Source organism: Camelus ferus, chromosome 4 (assembly GCF_009834535.1).
Source record: "Camelus ferus isolate YT-003-E chromosome 4, BCGSAC_Cfer_1.0, whole genome shotgun sequence".
In the NCBI taxonomy this organism is placed as follows: domain Eukaryota; kingdom Metazoa; phylum Chordata; class Mammalia; order Artiodactyla; family Camelidae; genus Camelus; species Camelus ferus.
The window spans coordinates 3,292,946-3,315,998 of record NC_045699.1 but is presented as its reverse complement, the minus strand read 5'-3'; the positions used below and the strand labels follow the sequence as shown (position 1 = coordinate 3,315,998).

The following is a 23,053-nucleotide window of genomic DNA, read 5'->3' as shown; positions in this document are numbered from 1 at the left end:
TTCCCCCCTCACTTCCGCCGCCTTTTCCAGAAGAAGACAAGCCGATAACTCCCTCCAGTAAGAATTAAGGAATTTTACTTTGGGGTCATTTGCGAACGTTGAGGCAAGGTGATGGAGTCATCGCGGTCTCCCAGAAGACTGGGAATAAAGGGCACTGGGGACCTGAATGTGGTAGTGGAACCTTAAGATGCCGGGTTGGAAATCGAGTCGGAAGGAAAAGAGACGACACTTGTTGGGACACGTGACTAGAAGTTAGGGCCGTAAGCGGCGCTCGGTGTGGAAGACTAGTCGGTGAGCGGTGGGTTTGGGGCATGGGTTGTGAGTGGGGCATTTGGCCCACCTTTTCCTTTCTCTTCTTTGATTCTTATCGGAGGAAGAAGGCTAGGGTGGGTAGGTTGTGGGCGGAGCAGGCTACCAGGAAGATAGCCGCTGCTCACGCCCAGACCAGAAGCCATGCGCTGGGCTTCTGCGCGCTGTTTTGGGGTCGCGCGTGGGAGGAGTCTGTCAGCTTTGGGGGAGGGGAAGGTTGGGAGCTGAGCGCCAGCCTGGTGATCGACGGGATTAGAGATCTCATGATGAGCATCAAATCTCAGTACCTCTGGAAGGGTTTTTTGAGTCTCTTCTAACGCAATAACCTCCCTCGTATAGTGTTAAGAATTACAGGTTATGAAATTAGCTCTGGGTTAGTACTGGCTTCACCGCTAATTCTCTGAATGGTACTGGGAAAGTGACTTCACCTCTCCTGCTAATCTGAAACAAGATGCCTACAAACTGCTTCGTATTACGCTGGCACATAGGGTTTAAAAAAAAAAAGTCTGTATTAGCTGTGATATCAGTTGCTCTTTTTTTTTTTTTTCGCCTGAATTTCACTTGTAGGTATTTGATTGTGACATAATATTGTAATTGCTGTATTTGCTTACTTCTCATGTGGCTGTGAGGAGATCCGGGATGGAGACCATTTTCATCCTTTAGTGTGTTAGCCTGCCTCATCCCATGTCTGTCAGCGTTTAAAGTGCATAAATGAGTGTATGAATGAATAAAGGAAAAGCATTTAGCAATGTGAATAAGTAAAATGAGGAGGAGTAGAGTATAATATTGTGAACATTTAAAGTGAAAGTACCCGCCTGTACGTGTGTGTGTGTCTGTGTGTAGAGGTGCTGTTCCAAAACGCACTCATGGAGAACGTGGAATTAGGGCATGAACAGTCTGCAGGGATAAAATTTGAAAGCAATACATAAGAAGTGAAACACAGGTCCAGGCAACCAATTGAGCATAGAAGGTTCAGGGAAAGGAGTTGTGGGGGTTTTTTGTTCGTCTGTTTTTTAAGATTTGAGAAGATTTAAGGGAAAGAACTCTTCTCTGTAAATAGAAAATTATTTTTTCCTCCAGAACACATTTAGTGTCTCTCCAGCCTTGATGAAAGCCAACAGAGAAACGAAGCGCCTTTTTGTGGGTGGCCTTGGCCAAAGCATTTCTGAGGCAGACCTACAAAATCAATTCAGCAGATTTGGAGAAGTTTCTGATGTGGAGATCATCACTAGGAAAGATGACAAAGGTAAATTTATACTTCTTCATGGCTAATTAAAGGCAACAATAACTCAAGTCAAGTACCACAAAATAACAGAACCCCCAGAGATGAATGTTAGCCTGAGCACTGAAAGTGATGTTATTTCATTACATGATACCGTTGTAGTAACCTCCCATCCCCACCTATGCCCTGGAGGTGTTATGTATGACCTGGAACTTGCCCAGAATTATGCTTCTGAAATTAAGAAAAAAAATTCTAAATTCTTAAACATCTGATTTCTGAAACATGTAGCTTTCAGTTTTCAGAGCTAAAATTCTAATATGCAGTAAGTATCCTGTTAAGTAGAATCACATATATAATCAAAATGTTTCCTTAACTGGCTACATTTTTCCCTACATATTTTCTTTTGGAATATTTAGATAATCATACTTAGAAAATGCAATCTTTGTATCCAATGAAAAATAAACAAGGTTTTTCTTTGAAAGAATGTTTCTAAGAGCTCTTTTTAAAATTTTGTAATGTAATTGTTTTACATTGTTCTCTGGGTTAGAATTTAAATAAATTTCTTTTTCATTTTTTATTTTTAGGAAACCCACAGAAAGTCTTTGCATATATCAACATCAAAGTAGCAGAAGCAGACCTGAAAAAATGTAATGAGTATTTTCTGTACTATTTACCAGTTCATGTCACTGTGTAACTTGGAATAACTTTGATTCTAAATCTAAACAATCATCTTTAAGTCATCAAGAGAGACAATCAGAGTCAAGAGAATTATAATATCCTACAATTCAGGTTTAGATTCATCCCATAACAAATGACAAACGTTAGCACATTGCCAGTGAGTTTGCTCAAAAACAGTATTCTAAAATATTTTGGACAAGGGACCACACTCCAGTAGAAACTGCCTGTTACACATATCCCACTGGGTATTATGCCATGCCTTCCTCTCCGGTGTGTTTATTTCTCAGCAACTAATTCTTGTAATTAAATGCTGCTAGGAGAGGACTTTAGAGTATGCCCTTATAAGATCATATCCTTGAAATTATGAGATCTCTGTTGAAAAGTTTAGAAAAGCTAAGGGCAAACTATGGTCTTCAATGACTAAAGAAGAGGAGATAATTCATACTGCCACTGATGTAAGGCATTCTAGTTATTTGGAGGTTGAAAAGTCAAAGGACACTGAGAAGGAAACATGCTAATGGAGAAAAAGGGCCATTGGCCTTTTATAATTTCATTTGCAAGAAAAATAATAAAAATAATTTGTTCAGTTAGAAAATAGATTTGACAGACATGTTGCAGTTAAGAACACATCAGTTCCACTGCATGACCTGGCAGTTTATTTAAACTGGAAGACCCAGTAGGTTTATCTGATGTATGACCAAGAATTTGCTTGCTTCTTACTATTGCATAGTATTACTGTGAAGATTAAATTGAATAATACCTTTGTACTTAAGATAGTACCTACCACATAGAAAGTTCTGTTAGTGGTGATTATTAAGGAAGCTGATGACAAATACTGAGAGAAATCAACTACTAGTATGTAGTAGTTCAAGCATGGTTTCTTTGCTTGCAGCCAACATGTTTGCAGGTTACACAAGGATAGTTAATATGAGGTGACAAAAGTGAGGTGCTGCACGATTCCAGTATCCTCTGATTCACTCTAAGAAAATTACATCAATGTTGTATGCTTTTAGTATAGGAAATAACAGTGAAATGTTAAATAAATACCAGCCATTTGCTAGAGGTTCCTGACATCACTTTATAAACAAATGAAAAATTTTGCTTTATGGTTTCTGTTTGCATCTTTCACATATTCCAGTTACACTGGGAGATAGGGAGTGTAAAGACTCTGATAAGTGGTCAAGATGAGAATGGGACCCAGGCCTTCTCTTTCTGGGTCTCATTTTTCTTTATTCTGTTTCCTCTGTGTCTTTGTGATAAACAGATTTTCTTGATACTAATTAGTAAAAGCACTTGCTGAAATATATTTTTGCATTGCCTTGTATAAGGGTACTAATTCTTTGCTTTATAGGTATGTCTGTTTTAAATAAAACAAAATGGAAAGGTGGAACGTTACAAATTCAGCTAGCAAAGGAAAGTTTTTTGCACAGGTAAGATTTGCTCTACATGGATTTAACCTAGTATTTTAATATTGTAAATTTTGGTTTTATATATTCACTTTATTGATTTGAAACTATTGAGTAATACATTACTGCAGTTTTAGCAAACCTATGCATTACAAGTAGAGCTAAAACCTTTCTCAGCTGTGACTCCCTATGATTCCAGACCCCACCAAAAAAGATGATGTAATACACTTGCATGCTTATATTTTAACCTATAAAAATATATACTTATTTCAGCTTTTTAAACACAACCTTTTATGATTCCCATTTCTCTGTAATGGCTGTTTAGTATTTCAGAAATTGACTGTGCCACAGTATAGTCGGTCATCTCCTACTGATGGACATTTAAACCATTTCCACTTCCTGTTGACACTAGGTGACCCTTGAGGATATCTCCTACGTATGTGCAAGGGTTTTTGTGATGTTTATGTCAGCAAAAGGAACGGCTGTATCATAGGGTTAGGCACGTTTAAATTTTAATAGACAATACCAAATTGCATATGTTGGCTGTAGACTGTTGATAGTGTTATACAAAAACATAAGGCTAATAGGAAATCCCTGTATTAATTATGCATGTGATTTAAGAACAAGACAATGTAAAAAACTATTAAAGCATGTTAAGATCCTAAAAGTTATTCTTAGGGAGAAAAGATTGTATGAATTTGGATACTTTCAAAATAGGAGACATTTGGATGTGAGGGCGATCTGGCTGCAACATCTGTCACCCCGTTGATCGCCATGGTTGATTCAGCTGATCTGGCTGGCTAGGCGGGTGTCCCTTTGCTCCCTCACCACTCCATGTGCGTCCCTCCCAAAGCCGCGTGCTAGGTCGCTCAGTCGAAGAGGATGACCAGCCCCGATAGAGGAGGACCGTTCTTCTCGGTCGAGGGTACACGAGTAGCTGTGCTCCCCTGCTAGAACCTCCAAACAAGCTCTTAAAATAGGAGACATTTTAGGAATGTACAGATGGAGCGACCAAGAGAGGTTTAAGATTGTACTGAACTAGGGAAATGCCACAAGGAGAAATAAGATCTAAAACAAGTTTTGAGGGAGTGGTCTGGTGATACAGGTGAGAATTTGATTGATTGCCTCTGTGAGCAGGGTGGTGATAAGACTTTTTCTTTCAGCAGCACTATGGTGCCTATTACATGCAGGAACTGGGGCCCCAGTCCTGAGCATGTAGAACGCACAGTGCTGCTACTTTGGGGTGTCTATGCAGGCATGCGGAAGAAGCATGAGTCTGACAGTAGTTCTGGAAGGTGGAATGTGAGGGAGACAGACCAGAGGCAACGAGGCCCGTGCTGATTGGTCAGCACCATTGACCTGGCCTGAATAAGGTGGGAGAGTTTGAATTGGAAGCTTGATTATGGGAGTAGAAATAATCAAGACTTGGCAGATTAGGCTCTGCAAGACACCTCTCCCTCATAAGGAAAAATGAAGGGATTAAGGGTAGGTTAAACACCAAAAGTGCATAAGTTGAAAAGGAAACTACTGAGGGCCCCTAAATGATCTCTGTAATATTAAACAGCTTTATAACATCAAAACACGAAACAAGCACTGTCAATAGTGTGGTTAGGTTATTTAAAATTAACTCTTACTTATATTTTTCTCTTTGATACAGATTGGCCCAAGAGAGAGAAGAAGCAAAAGCAAAGAAAGAAAAGTCAACGACAGGCAGCACCAGCTTGTTAGAAAAGATGGGAGTGGTGGATTTCCATGTGAAGGCTGTGCCAGGGACAGAAGTACCAGGGCACAAAGTGAGTCTCTTCTGAGTAGCCCGGGAACCGATTCCTGAGGCCACGTGACCATGGGCATCCTGTTTAAAGCAGCTGCTTTTTTTCTCTTGCTTTGAAGCAGTTAACATAGATAGTGCTTTATGGTCTTCAAAATGCATTTACAACTCTTGGGAAAATATCCCCCATTTTACAAAGAAACAACAACCCAAGTGGAGGCGGGTCTCCTAGGGGACACAGGTGGCCAGGAGTACAGGCAAGTCCCATGTGTGTCCTTTTACTGGCTGCTATTTGTGTAGCATCTGCATGGTTTATATGGGATCAATAACTGCCCTAATTTTCCTTCTTCCCTTTTTGTTTCCTCATAAGCTTTTCTGAGAACTCCTGTTTCATTTTCAGAAAACTAAACCAGCAAAAACCACTGTCCACTATGAGTTCAGTTTTTTAAAAAGTTGTATTTATACAGTGTGTTTAATCTTTTCCATTTGTGACATGTATAGTAAATATATTCCTTTTTTTTTCTTTTAGAATTGGGTTGTGAGTAAATTTGGAAGAGTCTTACCTGTCCTTCACCTAAAGAATCAACAGAAGCGTAAAATATCCTTAGCAGTTGGCCTTCCTGAGAAACTGTATTCATCATAGTGATGGATACTTGCAAAAATTTACTTCATGCCTTTCGAATTTCATTGCCTCTGTGAGTAAATCTTTAGATGTTTGTGTAACCGTTTTTATGTTCTCGATTTCTAGGCAAGGTAAGACCTACCTACCTACATGTATGAAACAGAGAATAAGGAGAGAGTGTAATGAGGTTTTATACAAGTAAGCGGTGCCAATGATGATTGTTAAGGAAGCACTTTCACGTATTAATTTATACGTCCTTCCTCTCATTTGACATGGACTCAAAGCCATTACAAAGGAGCCAAAGAAGGTCAGGGGAACATAGCACAATCATTAAAGAAGGCTTTACAGGAAGTAGAAGGGGTTTCACATTAACAGAAAAGAGAGGAAGGAGTCCAAGAGAGAGGAAAACAGTAGGTAGAAGTGTATAGACAGGCAGGAGAATGGGGATGGAGAAGGAGTATGGAACCCAGGATGAGCAAGTTCAAATGCCTGTTCCCCAGAGGAAATGAGCTCAGATTGCCTAAGACCTTGAATTCTTAGTGTCGTGGGCTTCTGGGCAGAGGGTGTGTTTTGTGTTCTTTTAGCTCTAACCCTGTGTGTCAGGGAAGCAGAAGCAATTTTAGGTATTTCAGAGAGGGGGAGTGTAATGCATGCAGTAGGTTTAAAAAGTGCTGGAGGAGTGAGAAGCTGACCATCAGGTGGTCCAGAGATTAATAACTGCAGCAAACCTCTACCACCCTGAGGCAAGAGAAGCAAAGAGGTGTACCCTCATTGTTCACGGTTACTATGCCTCCGAGGCGCCTGTAGCCCTGGCCTCAGCTGCTGGTTCTCCTGTCCCTGCCAGTGGCACTAAAGTCAGGGAACTATTTCTTCCTCTCCATCTTCCAGCTTCCCACCAATGGCACCACTGACAACAGAGAGGAGGATTTTGAAGGATAGTGTGAAGCCAAGAGAACATAGACACTGTTTGGCAGCACCTCGCATATAATTGGCATGTATTCAGTAGTTACTAAATGTACAGAGGGACTTCTTAGGACTGACAGTTTAAAGCAACTTATGCTTGCCTATTCGTATGTTTTAGGAAAACAGCAAACTCCAGCTGTCATTTTAGCACACTGACATTAAGATAGAATCTGTCTGGACAATGTCAGCAATAAAACAGACCTGGTAAAAAATTATTAGCCGTCTAGTAAAGACCTGCAAAACGCTTCACAGAGAGTAAGTAAAATGTGAAATGGATGCTACTGAGCTAGGAGGATTAGCCTAGGATGAGCCAGTATTGAGAAGACAGGAATGGCCAGAAAAGTCTGTGAATCTTTCAGTCTCAAGTTTGAGATACCAACACGCAGTGTCTGGCTGTGCCCCCTCTAGGTTCCCCTCTATACTCTGCTTTATGGTATTAGCTCAGGGAATAGATTTCTTAGACATATATAAGTCTTGTGACCTCAGTACCTAGAATATAATCTGAATCGGTTTGCTGTGATATACACATACAGCCCAAGTAATTTCTGCCAATTAATAGTGATGGTGCTTGGTTTTCACTCTGGACATGCCATAGAAAGCTCAGTTCCAAGGACCATGAGTCACCTAATGAAGTCCTTCTTTTGTCTGATAGGAAACCCAGGGTAAGATGAGTCAGAGTCTTGCTTGAGATTAAACAGTATTCTTTTTGCTTCACCAGATTGATAGGTTTTTCTAAAACCTAGTGCCTTTTTTTGTTCCTTGACTATTGGTGACATCATAAAGTATGATCCATCAAAGTACTGCCACAACTTAAAGAAGATAGGGGAGGATTTCACCAACGCCATCCCTATATCCAGCCTCACTTGGGAATTGGAAGGAGGGAATGATCCTATGAGTAAGAAACGACGAGGAGAATTCTCTGACTTTCACGGCCCTCCCAAGAAGACAGCAAAAGTGCAGAAGAATGAGGGCCCCACTGCACCTCTGGCTACGAGACCAAAACCCAGTGGGGTAACGGAGAGTCCGCACTTACCAAAGCAACGGGCTGCACAGAAAACACCTCGTGATCCCATCACTCTTAAATTACCCCGCGTACCTGATTCTGGTAGTCAAAAACTTAAAAATCTATTCTTTCAGACTTCCGGCTTGGAAACTGCCAAGAACAGAAATAGCATGTCTGATGATGATATTGATTCTGAAGATGAATTAAGACTAATGATCGCAAGAGAGGAAAACTTAGAGAAAATTGCATGGTCCTCGGTAAATGAATCTGAAAATGATCCCTTTGAAGTTGTAAGGGATGATTTTAAATCAGACTTTCACAAATTTCATACTGCAAGAAGTGTAGGTATCAAAAATAAGGTCTCTTGCCTTGATAGTGAAGATAATGTGGGAAATGATTGTGACTCTGATTCAGGAGATACAGATGAAATCATCGCAATGAAAAAAAATGCTAATGAGGTCAAAACCAGTATAGACTTGTCACAAATGGAAAAGTCTGTACACAAGGAAACTTCCTTGAAAAATAGAAAAATATATGATCTTTCTGAGGATTGTATTAAAGTACAAAAAGGAAAAAACAAGGTAGAGATAGCCGTCAGTCACAGAGTTAAGCCTCCTAGTTGTAAATCTCTGGCTGACTCCAGTAACAGTGGAGATGCTGATTCTGTATCAGAATCAATTCAGTCTGAAGGAGATAAGGAATATAACGCCATGATGAAAAACTGTCTCCGTGTGAACCTCACCTTAGCTGATTTGGAACAGTTGGCTGGCAGTAACCAGGAGGCTCCAAAGGAAGATACTGAGAGCAGTGGTCAGGAAGCCCCTGCCAAGTGTGACAAGGCCTCCAACAGCCACAGGACTCCAGGTGGCCTCCGCAAAGGCCGACAGTGTATTCATCCTGAGGAGATTGTGGCTTCCCTTTTAGAAGGAAAAGAGGACACTCACGGAAAACAGAAACCAAAGGAAAACAATTTAAAGCCAAAATTCCAGGCTTTCAAGGGAGTAGGCTGTCTCTATGGAAAGGAATCGGTAAAAAAATCCTCAAAAGAGGATGTTGCCTCTAACAATGTTAATAACGATCATAATTCCTTGAAACTTGAGGATCCCAGGAGCATGTCCATGGAAAAATGTTCCCCATTTGCTAATGGCTTATCAAGCGAACTGACTCATTTCCAACATGGAAAGAAGGCAAATGACTCAAAGCAAATCCAGCCTCGAAAGAGGCAGTCTACTTTTGAGAGCCAGGGTCAGAAGGTGGTATCCCCTAGCAGTTCAGAAGAGGGAAGTAGAAATTCTAGTCTGTTGCTACAAAAGGGTAAGAAATCTTTAAGTCTTGCTGCCAAGACTCCCAGGAGAAGCTTTGATGAAGACTGTTGCCACAGGACTGGAAAGTCAGGAGAGGACTCTGAAAAGAGGCCTGATCTGAGCATCCCCAAGGCCCTTGAGAAATTGCCAGGGGTCTCCTCCAGGAGAGAAACTCAGGGAAGCAAAACTGACTTCCCACTTTCTGTTAATAGTTCATCAGATGTTAGTGCTAAGGATAAGCATGCTGAAGATAATCAGAAGCGTTTGGCAGCCTTAGAAGCAAGGCAGAAAGCAAAAGAAGTACAAAAGAAGCTGGTTCATAATGCTCTGGCCAATCTGGTGAGTATGTTTTCTATCTGGATTTAGCAAGAACTCTATCCAACTCCAACCTTTCCTTCCCACAAAGGTAGGCATGCCCTTTAGAGCTGAGTGTGTGTGTTTTGTGTCCTTGTAGCTTTAGTATATACCACAAAGGATATCCCTTCAAGAGTTCTAAGTGATGTAGTTAAGTGACAATGTGTCCTGATAAATCTGAATTTGCATATAAATCGCTTGTCAAGTGGAGAGAAGCATGGAAGGTGGGAGGGGGGCTTCCTCAGCTGAACTGAGTCTAGTGTGAAAGGAGCAGTGGGAATTTGTCTGGCAAAGATAAAAAGATAGGAAGAGAGAGGAAAAGCATTCCAGGATAAGGAAGCAGTTTGTACAAAAGTAAATATTTACAATCAGTGTGACCAAATGTGTACAGTACAAGAGGGTGAGAATGAGATGAAAGAAATAAGTAGGGGTGGGTTGTGAAGAGGCTACAAGGGTTGGACTTTACTCTTAAGGCTGTGAAAGGACTAAAGAACTTGAAGCAAGGCGGGGGGAGGGTATAGCTCAAGCGGTAGAGCACATGCTTAGCATGCATGAGGTACTGGGAGGTCCCAGTACCTCCTCTAAAAATAAATAAAGAAATAAACCTAATTACCTTCCCCAACAACAACAGCAACAAAAAGAACTTGAAGCAAGGGAATGAAGACTAGTTGTGTATATATTGAAACAGTTGGCAAATTAGAGCTCACAGGCCATCTAACCTGTTTTGGTAGAGCCTCCAAGCTAAGAATGGTTTTCACATCTTTAAAGGGTTTAAAAAAGAAGAAGAATACAGAACCAAAACCGTATGTGACCTACAAAACCTAAAATATCTCCTGTGGCCCTTGGCAGAAAAAGTTTGCCAATTTCGATTTGGGAAAGATTGTTCAGGACATGATGAGAACAACAAATCAAATGAGACAAATACGAGAACAGGGACAGGACAGCCTTTGGGACATCTTGAGCCAGAACCAAGGCACTGACAATGGCAGCATATTTTTAAAATACCAGGAAGGTTCACCTGATGGGACTTGGTAATAAACTGGATATGGAGAGAAAGAGAAGTCATAAATCCCTTTGGGATGATGGCAGCATTTTGCTAGATGAGAAGATAGGAGGGGAGGTAGATTCTGCAGGGGAAAGGGGTGAGGTCTTAAGGTGTAATGCTTTTGATGACCATTCTAGGATGGTCATCCGGAAGACAAGCCAACGCACATCATCTTTGGTTCCAACAGTGAAAGCGAAACAGAGGAGACATCCACTCAGGAGCACAGCCACGCAGGAGAGGAAGCAGTGAAAGTAAGATACTTAGGTCGTCCGTGTGGGCATTCCTCTACTTTGGCAGATCTATTTTTGACATATTGCATACCAAGACCTGCATGCAACTGTTGGGCTTATCGTAAAATCCTCTGGGGACCACAGGGCTCCCCAGACCACCACACATGGAGGTAACAGGGGCCTTAAAGATTTTCTTCCTCATGAGTCTATCCTCCACATGGTCTGCAGAGTGACATCAATGTTAGTGAAACCCTGCAGAAAATGCTCTCACAGATAACAGTTTGCCCGATCCAGGCTGCATTGAGAGCCTTTGAATTTAGTGACCTGAGAAGCCAGGTGAGTATCACTGAGTCAGGAGTTTCCATTCTAACCACCATCCACTCTTTCCTGGGAGCTGCACCTGGGTTGCTGTTTCTTAAATGTGAGGAGAAAGATTACATAATGAAGGAGATAGTGATTGTTCTCGTTATTAATAAATGTTTCTGTCTCCTAATCTGTGTAACAGGAGTCCATGGGAGGAGCATCTGGGAAGCTGTTTGACAGCAGTGATGATGAGGAATCTGGTTCTGAAGATGACAGTAACAGGTTCAGAATTAAACCTCAGTTTGAGGGCAGAGCTGGACAGAAGGTGAGTGAAAACTGAAAATAATAAATGCAGGCAGACCTTGACCCACAGTCCAGTGTTTCGGTATTTGTTTTTAGAGTGAGTCCTCTGTCATCCTCTCTGATTGGTTCATGGGTAGGTGAGGTTATGCAAATAATGAAATGAATTTCAGGGCATGGAGGTATCCTTGAAGGGTCTTGTTTATAAGCAATTTCTTAGGAACGTGGCTGTCAATTGCTTATGTGCTTTGTCTGTAGCTCATGGATTTGCAGTCTCACTTTGGCACTGATGACAGATTTCGCATGGACTCTCGATTTCTAGAAAGTGACAGTGAAGAACAGGAAGGTAAATGCCTCATTGTCCAAACAGTCCTGATGTCAGAGATGGGGGACCCTGAGAAGCCGTCTTGTCTAGTTCCTTCACTTAGCACATGGAGGGACTCTGTACCCCGAGACACTGATTTGTGGAGCTTGTAATCCAGTAGGTAGCTTACCCAATAGACCTTGAGTTTGTTTGTACATATTAATTTATTTAGAAATTTTTAATTACTTGAAGCTGCCAGAAAAGACAGGAATAGGTAGCATCCACTAGAGGTACCATCTTCCCTCATCCTGTCCCTGGCATAAGAGTGGAGGCAAGAACCCTACCTGACAATAGATCAGCTGGTCCTGGTGAGGCTGTGGGGGACAGTCACATGACAGTTGGCTTATTAAAAGGAAGAGTGTTCATCTTGCCTCGGATGTGTGTGCCGGGTGCGGGTTTTTTAAAGTAATGTACCATTTAATGCAGCTCTACTTGAATTAATCCTTATTTGAATATATCTAAGAGCAATGATGCTATCAGAAGCATCCTGATTCAGCCCTTTTATTTCCTATAGTGTTTTTCACAGCAGTGGTTCCAAACTTTCTCTACAAGACCCTCTCTGCTCTTATCCTTTGCAAATGACCTTACCTCCTACTTAACCAAGAGGGTGGCCACCTCAAGTGAGCTCCCTGCTTTCCTTTCCAATCTCAGAACTTCTCTGTCTGTACTTTTTCCCCCTCTCTTTCCTGAGTTACTCTAATCTGCATCTTAAAATTGAATCTAATTTAGAAGCAGTTGGCTTTTTATTGAAAATGCTATCTCTGGATGTGATGCTCTCCATTGTTTGAGGTGATCATTATGCATTGCATTTCTGGAAACCAGTGTTCAGAGAGTCAGTCCTCCAGGATCCACACCAACTTATGTTTCAGGGCTTCTCACTCAGAATTCCATGCTGAGAACAGGAATGGGCAGCCTAGAAGCTTATACAGAGGGGTTACTTTCTAACCTCTGCCACCTCTGTCTGTCTCTTTACCACTCTTTTCATATGTATTCCCTCAAAGCTGTGAGTACCCACAGTGACATCTTCTCAAGCTTCCCCCTCTTCGGCCTGCCTATAACATTTGTCAATGTTGATCACCCTTCTTGGAGTGTTCTCTTCCCTTTGCTTCCGTTGCACTATAACTTCCTTGATTTCTTCTTAATTCTTGCTTCCTGATTTTCCCTTTGCCTCGAGGTTCAGTAAGTCCCTGTGGCTTTAGCCTTCTTTTCTACGTGAGTGTTTTCCAAATCTGGGTCACCTTTGCTCCTGACTGTTCTGCTGAGCTCCCTGCTACTCTTTTCTCAATGCCTGATGGGTATTTCTCACAGGAGCTCTGAGCCTGTCTGAAAACTCAGCAAGTCCCAAACGGAATTAACTCTTTCTCAGCCACTCTGGACCCTTCTGTTTCTGTTGATGGCACTTCCATTCTTAGGGCAGCCAGACATAGAACCTTTATCTTTTGTTTCTTTCCTTCCCAACTTTTGAGGCTGAATTTTTTGTGAATTGCACAGTCTTCCCTGCAAATAAACCAGCCTACAAATACCTTGATCTCTTTCTAATCATGTTCTACTTCCTAATGGTCAGTAAAATTAGGGTAAAGTTGAAATTGCCATTTTTTGAAGTCAAAAGTTGTTGAAAATTAGCAATTTCATATAATTTAACCCAATGCAATGCAAACTCTTTGCACTTTATTATTTCAATGTATGTGCTCATTTGTTTCCTAGCCTGGCCTCCCACCTCTTTATCTTTCCTACCTTAGATTCCACCTGGTTTGTAAAGCATTTCTTGATCCAGTTGAACGTAATCTCTACTTCTTTTGAACCCTTAGAAACTTCTGGGTAATCTTTATAGAGAACTTAGTCAAATCAGCATTTTATTCTAGTTTCTGTTACTTGGTGGTTTGTATCCTGCAATAAGTTGAAAAGGTCTTTAAGGCTTAGGCTTCTTTTGTATTTCTGTCTATAATTCAAACTAGCAGTTTAACTTTGTTCTCTGATACTTGTCTGTTCCTAGTAGTTAAGGAGATCAGCTTATAGGGTCCCACGATACCCTGTGTGTAAGCTCTCTTCCTTGCAGTATTCATTACTGAATCTAAGGGCTAAAGCAACTGTCTGATAACATCATGTTAATAGTCAGTAAAATTGCAACCTTTCACTCTCTTCCATTTTTAGATTTACATGTAATTTAGATTTATTTAGATTAATTTTTAGAAAATTTTTTAAAAATCAAAGAATCTATAATTCCTTTAGTTTTGTACTTCTGTCTTACTATTACATTTGTCAATCTTTACCATAAAAACTTTTAGACTTGCCACTGAAAGCCATTACATTCAGATTTCATTTTCATAATTAGAAACAGAAGTGGGAATTTTGTTGACTGGATATGCGGTTTCTGGATTCACCATGACACTGGGGATCTTAGGGAGAGGGAGGTGGGCAAAACAAGGTTTAACTTTTCTTTTTCCTTAGCCTGTTGTGCTTTGCGCACGATTAGGTGCTTGATAAACATTTGACGATCGAGACTTCTCAAGTTAAGTTTGCCAAGAGATTAATTATCTTTTTCCCTCGAAGAAATAAATGAGAAGAAAACTGCTGAGGAAGAAGAGCTCGCTGCAGAAAAACTGAAAGCCCTGAACGTTGTGCAGAGTGTTTTGCACGACAACTTAATTAGTTCTACAAGCAAAGGATCGGTAGCTGCTAAGAAATTTAAGTATGGCTTCTGTTTCTTCCCATTCCACCATATTTTCCTTTGCCACAAAACTAGGCCATTTTAAACTTTCCGGGGCAAGCAGTTAGCAGTATATATTAGACCCTTAAAATTATGCTTCCCTTTGACCTAGTGACTCACTTTAAGAAGCTAATCTTAACTTATTTCTATATTATTAGTGAAACAATTAAACAGCTATTTAAATATTAATAAATGTAACTACTAGGGAAACTTGCAAATATATAATTTAGAGAGACTAGTGTAATGAAACCTCTGTACACCATCGCCCGGCGTCTCCAGTCACCAGCGTGTGACCAGCTTTCTCTTCTCTACCTTCGTTCACTTCCCCATACTTTCCCCACTGAAATATATTTTGCAGATTCACCAATTGTATATTATTTTACCTATATATTTTATTATATTTAAAATAGTATTAAAAATTTTTAAAGATTTGGGAAATTCAAAACTAGATAATTTAAAGTAGGATTGCTTTTAAGGAACTTCTAATACACTTCCTTGATATTATATGACTTTCTCTTGCTCAAAAAGTGGAATTGCCCTGGTATTGAATTATAATTTGCTATTAGTTTTTTGCCTTAATGTTCTGATTTCTCTCTTCCAACTTATCATTCTCCTTTTTTTACATAGGGATATCATACGTTACGATCCAACGAGGCATGACCATGCCTCTTATGAAAGAAAGGGAGATGATAAATCAAAAGAAAGGTAAGTTAGGCTACTACTTTTCATAGCAGGTTCATGTGAATTAATCTCATTTCAGACAGTGAGAAAAGTAGATAGTAACCAATATTACATCCATTGGTCCCCACTGTATTTACAACAGGGAGGGGGGAAAGTTAGAGAGGAATTCTTGATGTGGTAGAGAGAGTCTTACTTTCGACAAAGCAATCTCATGCATGTAAAATGATCATTTGTGCCTCTAGTATGGTGATCATATGCCCTCTAGTATGGTGTCTCCTACTTATTTTAGTGTTCTGTGGCTGCTGTAACAAATTACCATAAACTTGGTGGCTTAAAACCACAAAAATTATTTTCTCACCATTCTGGAGGCTAGGAGTCTGAAATCCAGCTTATTGGAAGAGCTGTATTCCCTCTGAAGGTTCAGGAGAAAAAGAAGTTTGTTTTAAAAAGGACCAAAGTATAAGTAATATGTATACATTTCTTGTAACGTAGAATTCTTGTATGTTATTTCAGATAATCCACATTGAACAGTGGGGATATTTTGTATAATATATTGGATTTGTTTTTATTTGTATCTAAGGTATGTTAGTTATCTTGCTGCGTAACAAACTATCTAAAACTTAGCATCTGAAAACCAGAAACATTTATTATCTTGAAGTTTCTGTGAGTCAAGAATTGGGGAGCATCGCTATGTGATTCTGGGTAGCGTGTCTCAAGAGGTTGCAGTCGAAATGTTGCCTGGGACTTCAGTCTCCGAAGGCATGGCTGAGCCTGGATGATCTGCTTCCAAGATGGCGCGCTCACGTTGGCCAGTCCCACACCTTGTTGGCTTCTCCATTAGGCTGCTCCTCGGGCTTTTGCTAACACTCTCCTTGCTGACCTTCCAACTTTTGCCCATTGCCGGGGCTCTGAAGCCACTCCTACATCTCGGGCTTTTTACAACAGCACCTCACTTCTAGGTAGCAAAATATTTATCAGTTAGGTATTACTGTGTAAAAAATTGCCCCAAAACTCAGAACGTGAAATCTTAAATATTTATTAGGTCCCAATTTCTGTGGGTTAGGAATTTGGGAGCACTTCACCAGGTAGTTCTGCTCAAGGACTCTCAAAAACTTGCAGCCAAGATGTCACCTAGGGCACCAAGCTCTGAGAGCTTGTGATCTGCTTGCAAGATGGCTCACACATTTGGCTGTTGGCAGGAAGCCTCAGTTTCTTGCCTTGTTGGCCTCACCAGCTCTTGTTTGGCTGCTTGAGTGCCCTTACAATGTGGCGTCCAGCTTCTCCCCAAGCCAGTGATCCAGAAGCGGGAGAGAGCAAGGAAAATGCCACAGTGCATTCTATGACCCTAGTCTCAATAGTCATATGCTGTCACACCTGCCTTATTCTGTTCCTTAAGAGAGGTCATTAAGTATTAAGTACAGCCCACACTCAAGGAATGATGGGATTAATTTCCACCTCTCAAAGAAAGAAGTATCAAAGGACCTTTGGACCACTGTTTAAACCACTACATTGTGGTTCAGTGATAATCACTTGGAACTATCTAAAAAATACCATGTTTTATAGCGCTCTGTTTCATGGGAGGTATATCTGCCTTAAATTCTAGCCACTTTGGTTTACTTGGTGAAGTATTGTTTCTCTCTCTGAGAGAGTTTCCACCAGTAAGATGATCATTTCGTACATTATTATTTTAGGTAATAAACAGTTAGAATATTTGGCCCAATAAATAGAGTAGACTGTAATAGAAAAAGGGATCTTAATCTTTTATTGGCTAAAAATACAATATTGGAGACTGCCATGTAACTCTTGATCCAAAATCAAAGAGAAAACCATATTCCTACATATAGAGGAGGTTGATGATAACAGGATAATTTCATTCCAGAACAAACTAGACTTAGCACCTTTATAATGCATTTCTAAAACAGAATTATGACTAAGTCTTTAAAGCCAGTTTCATACAATTCACAGAATTTTAGAAACTAGAAAGGTCTTACAAGTCATTTGGTTTAACATGTTTCATTTTGCAAATGAGGACACTGAGGCCCATTGCGGTTAAGTGATTTTCTTATTCAAAGCTAGCATTTTAGGTGTAATTTCTGAAATGTAGTTCAGAGGATAAGAGGAGAATATGATGTGTTTAATCAAGTACTTGGAGCTGTTTGAAACAGTTTTGTCTATAAAAAGCTTTTTGGTCAAGATCCTGCCTTCTGAGTTTTATATTTTACATATGGATCCTCTTGGTTGTTGAAAAGATGGGATTAAAGTTATCCAAGGTGTTTTTCTTTCCTGAGTTCCAGAAATTTTCCAAAAATTGACTTTTTGTGATGCACCTGTCTCTATATATGTCAATGCAGTAAAGCAAAGCGAAAGAAGAAAAGGGAGGAAGCTGAGAAGCTACCTGAGGTGTCTAAAGAAATGTACTATAACATTGCTACGGATTTAAAACAAATATTCCAAACTACGAAAGATGCCAGTGAAAAGAAAGACAATAGGCCTTGGAATGAGGACTCTGATGGAGAGAAAGCTGAGGAATTCCAGGACCCTGCAGCTCCGATGACTGGGGATGAACAGCCCAGCGGGTTCACATTCTCCTTTTTTGATTCAGATGCTAAAGATGTAAAGGAAGGTACTTTTTTTTTTTTAATTTTTTTTATTTCAGGCAGTTTGAACTTAATGGACTAAGTCCACTGTAAGTGTAATAATTTAACATTAGCTGAAGAAAGGATTCTTTGTTCCGTCTAGATAAACAGTATTATAGTCAGTATTATGTGACCTTAAATGTAATGTGCATGGAGCTGTGTTTAACACAGCAAGAAATTGTTCTTGCGTTTAAGGAAGCAAACTTCTACATAGTTGCCACACGAAGGGAAGCCATACAATAATGTGCAGCACCCCTTCTTCTGTTAAGTAGACGTAGTCCTGAAGAAGTAAAGAAGTCGTATTTAAATAGCTTTGTGTCTTAGACGCAGTTGGAGAAGCCATGACTTCAGGAAAGCCAGTGCTATATGGTAGGGGAAAGGGAGAAATAGGTAACCCTGGCCCTATACAAATACGCTATGTCATCAGTGTACCAGTTGTTTCAAACGTTATCCTTGGAGATTTGCCAGAACCTTAAGAAAAGTGTCAGCCCGGTATTTACAATTTTGCATTCCATTCCAGGAGGTTCACCTCCAAGTCCTCCATAGTCCAAAAGTGGAAAAAAAAACAAAAACAAAAACAAAAAAACCTTGGAGAAGAGTATAGCTTAAGTGGTAGAGTGCATGCTTACCATGCATGAACTCCTGGGTTCAATCCCCAGTACCTTCAGTAAAACAAACAAACAAACAAAAAAAAGCTGTTTCTTAGGAAGTTGCTCCTCACCTAGTGTTTAAGATGGAAGTGAGCTTTTCTGGACATTCAGGTAAAAAGCAGAATATACCTGTACAGAAAAATACATGCACACCTAGCTACAGTAAGTTCTAGTTTTTAAAGATCAGCATTTAAAACAGTATCTGTGTGTTTAGCAGGTAAGTATTAAATGCCAGCTTTGTGGTGCTCCAAAAGGAGGTACAGCCGTCTAGTAGTTTTCCTACATTTCTCTAAGTATGTAACAATACGTCATGTGCTCTGTTTATTTCCTTGCCTGTGTTGTCCATTTGAGCACCATGGTCAGCCCTAAACTGTTAAGGGGAGTTGGTGTGATACAGATACTGCCTTTCATTCTTCTAACTTTTAGAGCCAAGTGTGAGAAATTGGCCTTGAAGTGAGCACTAAGACACGTCAGCAACCTGGGAGATTTCCTTTAGGCACTTGGGAAATTTTGAGGACTTGAGAGGTGATCATCCACGTCTTATAGCAGCAGCTTTTTCAGCAGTTCAGAGAGAGGTTTTGGGAACTGGAAATGTAAAGATATGTTCCTTTCCTCATTTATGAATGAGCAGGAGGGCAGCCTGGTTTCACTGCATCACGTTCTAGTTTAGGCTCCTCATGCTAGCGCAGGTGGCGTGCTTATTTTGTTTTTTCTTTTAAATTGTGTTGCTCATTTATAAACCTTTAGTTTTTGTATCTTTTTATAGCATTACTATATTCCTTATCAGATCATTGCCAAAAATAGTGTCTTCTCAATGTTTGAAAAATCTAAAAAGATACTACATATTTTGAATAATTAAAATATTCAGAATTTAGAAATACGACATGTGTGTGGTAAAAGTAATCAAATGAGTGTGTTCAGGCATAGCTGGTCATTAGGTTACAATTCTGTCATCTTTTATTGTCATGATGACATAGAGTACTTACAGAGTTGAGACCGTGAAACCTGGAAAGATTGCCTGGCAGGGAGACCCTCGTTTCCAAGACAGCAGTTCAGAAGAAGATGATACTGAAGAAACAGATGACAAAAAGCCCAGCCCTGAGTAAGTAATGTGTTTCTGTACAGGTATATTTCATAATTTGTAAAATCTGAGTTAGACATGGTTTAGAAATGTTATCGAAGTATCTAAGCTTAGCTTCTCAAGACAACTTAATTTTCTTCTTTCATATCCTTCAGAGAGTTCTGTAACCTTTTTGTAATTGGGAGCATATTTCCTTTTCCTTGAGATTTGTTTAGCACTGGGTGGGGGGTGTGATGTGCACAGGGAAGGCAACCTGACACTGAGTCCCTGGTCTGGAAAGAGGGTGCCGCAGCTGAGAATTTCCATAGGAAACACTGGCAAGCTGGGTAGCCATGGCAGGGTGAGCATAACAATAGGGAAGCGTAAGGAAGATGGGGTTTGTCCTTAAACAAGTCTTTGTTACCAAAACTTTAGGTAGAAGAGAAGAATATTGAATAGAAAAAGGGTGGTGTCACTTTAACTCAGGGGAAAAAAAAAGAGCAAAGCACCAAGCACATGTATGTAAGAAATAGTTCACTTATATTTACAATGTAAACATTTATTGTTAAATATTGAAATTAAGCAACCAGTTCTCTCTCTCTTTCTTTCACTTCAGAGAAGTATCTTCACCTGAGAAACAGACCACTAGATTTTTCTTTTTCTCTAAGAATGATGAGAGACTTCATGGTAAGTCAGCATTTGGCTGAATGGTATAGGACAGGTAATGGCGCACCTCTCGCCGCGGTGCTTTCTGATACAGTAACACGCACCCAAGGTAAGAGCCGACGGGGAAGACTCTGATCCTTCGCGGTGTCACGTGCTGTGGCCCCCTCGTCAGATGCATGTCGGCTTGTAAAGCATTGGAGGACTGAAAGCTCTCACTCACCCCCCCCTCATTTGTTCGCTGTCAGTCAGCAAGGGCTTGTTTTGTTCTGGGGACCTACTATGCTAGACATACAGAATTCCTAAGTTTTTAGTACCTTTCTAAAAAGTTCACTTGAAAACTCTGAGGCTGTTGATGAACTCCTCAGTTCCTGAGCCTAACACAAACAGAAGCCAAGTTACATCATTGTAAATGGTTTATAAACAGTAAAATCCTAAGCAGATCTACATTTTCATTTTGTAAAGAAAACAGAATGTATTTTTGAAAATTAGCATAGATTGGGGAAAAATGGTCTTAACTAGAATTGAAGACCTTGATAATGCCCCAGAATAGTGTCTGGTTTTGGTATTAATGTGCTGCCTCGTCCTTCTTTATTTACCCCTGCTAGGTTCTGACTTATTCTGGAGAGGAGTGGGAAGTAATGTTAGCAGGAGTTCCTGGGAGGCCAGAACAAATAACTTGCGTATGGTGAGTAGTTGTAGCTCCATATTGTTTGTGTCCTAAAATAGATACAGTGTTTTCTTTGTAATGTTTGCCTGGTACAATAGTAACAGGAAGGTATGAAACTTGAGATGGAAAGGATGACAACTGAGAACCTGATTTAAATGCTCAGAATTAAGCATTTGCTGTAAGGGAAGTTAGAAGTTGTGTAATTCATGGATGGACCTAGAGATGATCATCCCAAGATGATCATCATCTGTCAGAGAAAGACAGATATCTTATGGTATCACTTATATGTGAAATCTAAAAAAATGACACAAATGAACTTATTTACAGAATATAAACAGACTCACAGACATAGAAAACAAATTCATACTTACCAAAGGTGACAGGCGTGAGAGGGATAAATTAAAAGTTTGGGATTAGCAGATACAAACTATTATATATAAAATAGATAAGCAATAGGGTCCTACTATACAGATTAATATATATTCAATAGCTTGTAATAACCTATAGTGAAAAAGAATATATATATATAAAACTTAATGACATGCTATACATCAGAAACTAACATAACATTATAAATCAACTATACTTCATTTGAAAAAAGAAAAAAAAGGAAGTTGTTCGATTCAAGCCACACATGGTGCGGTAAAGAGACTGGAGGGTGACCCCATTGAGTGACAGGTCCAAATTCCAGCCATGTTCATTGAGTAACAGAAAATCATGAGATTTCTGAAAGACTGAATTAGTTTCCATGGTAAACAAAGCCAAAAGTTTGAGTATTTCCTGTATATTCCAAGTGAGCACTTCCAGAATGGTTTCTACAACCATGACACTGAATAACTTAAATTTTACTTTATAGTTACTGAACACCTTGAAAATTATTTACATTTATTTTTAACCAAGGCTTTTGATTTTGTTTTTCTAGGATTGTCGGAAGAAACATAAAGATGCCAAGAGGAGAGTGAAACCAAAATAATAAACGTCATTATTAGTTTTGATACTGAATGTGAACAAGGCTCACCTGTGGAAATAGGGGTGATCTGGAAAACAATTTTAGCTGAAAGAGGAATTCAGAGTGAAGGAATATTCAAAATCTGGTGGATATCATTCTGGTTGCTTTCTTTTTCTGTAGATTTCCTCTGTATTTGTTCTTAATTACTTCAAAAAATTAATGTGAACTTTTTTTAGTGAAACACAAGATTATATACTGTATATATAAATTATATACTTTTTGTACATGATCTCTTTGCCCTCCACCTTGATAACTAATGGGCATCTTCTGACACAAGGTTTATATAAAGCCTTTTAAAGTATATGGGTCAGAGCACTTACATTTTCCATGTTTCATGTGAATTATACTTGAAATATTTCTGATTGTATCAAGTGCATGGTACCTTCATTTTGTGGTTTTTGTTTGAGGTTGAGTATTAGTCAACCTTGAATTCTATACTAGTGTCCTAATGAATAAGCTAACTGAAATGCAAGACATTTAAGACCAACATCATGGGAGAGTTCTGTGAGGACCAGAAGAGGATGTCAAATACAGAATTTCCCTGTCCTTGGCCTCCAGGAATTGACAGAGGCAGCCCACCAGTCACCAAAATTCTACTTAGACCAGAGGCTTTTGAAAAATCCAAGTGCCTTGGATATGAAACATATGAAGTCACAGTTAGGAGTCAGGACCCTAGGTCCAGATAGGAAAGCAGATTTAATGCCTCCTTAAATCAACTTGGCTAGAATTCAAGACAGATAAGCCTCCTATCAAACTGGGCTCTGTACAGAATTAATGCTTAGTGTATGAAGTCCCAAGGAATTATCCTTGAGCCATAGTGTGTATATCTGAAATTAAGTATTTACTGGTTTACCTCTTGATCAAATGTAAACTCGGCAAGGGCTGGGATGTCACCTGGTTTTTTAACCATTATGTCTGCACTGCCTAGAACTATGTCTAGCACTAGTGTGTACTCAGTAAACAGGGTCCAAGGAACTGAGTAGCTGAAGAGTCATTAGGGATTCCTGTATTTCCAGGACTTCAGACTTCATAGAAAGTGGAAACTGCCACTCAGCAGGATAAATAATCCAAATATTCCACTTTCTCTTGATTATACTTCTACCTTC

General features: G+C 39.8%; 1 protein-coding gene across 2 annotated transcripts; it reads left to right on the top strand.

Annotated features, from left to right (window-relative positions):
• Positions 1-169: 169 nt before the first annotated feature.
• NOL8 (nucleolar protein 8) lies at positions 170-22,318 on the top strand. 2 transcript variants are annotated; one of them, XR_004319014.1, is made up of 17 exons: positions 170-291; positions 1,390-1,555; positions 2,116-2,178; positions 3,561-3,639; positions 5,273-5,408; positions 5,913-5,981; positions 7,743-9,614; positions 10,812-10,925; positions 11,410-11,532; positions 11,766-11,853; positions 14,422-14,560; positions 15,206-15,283; positions 17,611-17,882; positions 19,523-19,647; positions 20,222-20,292; positions 20,877-20,956; positions 21,861-22,318. XR_004319014.1 is itself a non-coding variant. In XM_032477404.1 (17 exons), exons 2-17 carry the CDS (start codon positions 1,417-1,419, stop codon positions 21,909-21,911), a joined length of 3,498 nt encoding a protein of 1,165 aa, XP_032333295.1. In that variant the 5' UTR covers positions 171-291; positions 1,390-1,416; the 3' UTR covers positions 21,912-22,318. The 2 variants fall into 2 exon arrangements, 1 of the variants encoding a protein (XP_032333295.1); XM_032477404.1 differs by having other exon boundaries at positions 171-291; positions 17,611-17,879; positions 19,521-19,647.
• Positions 22,319-23,053: the final 735 nt, after the last annotated feature.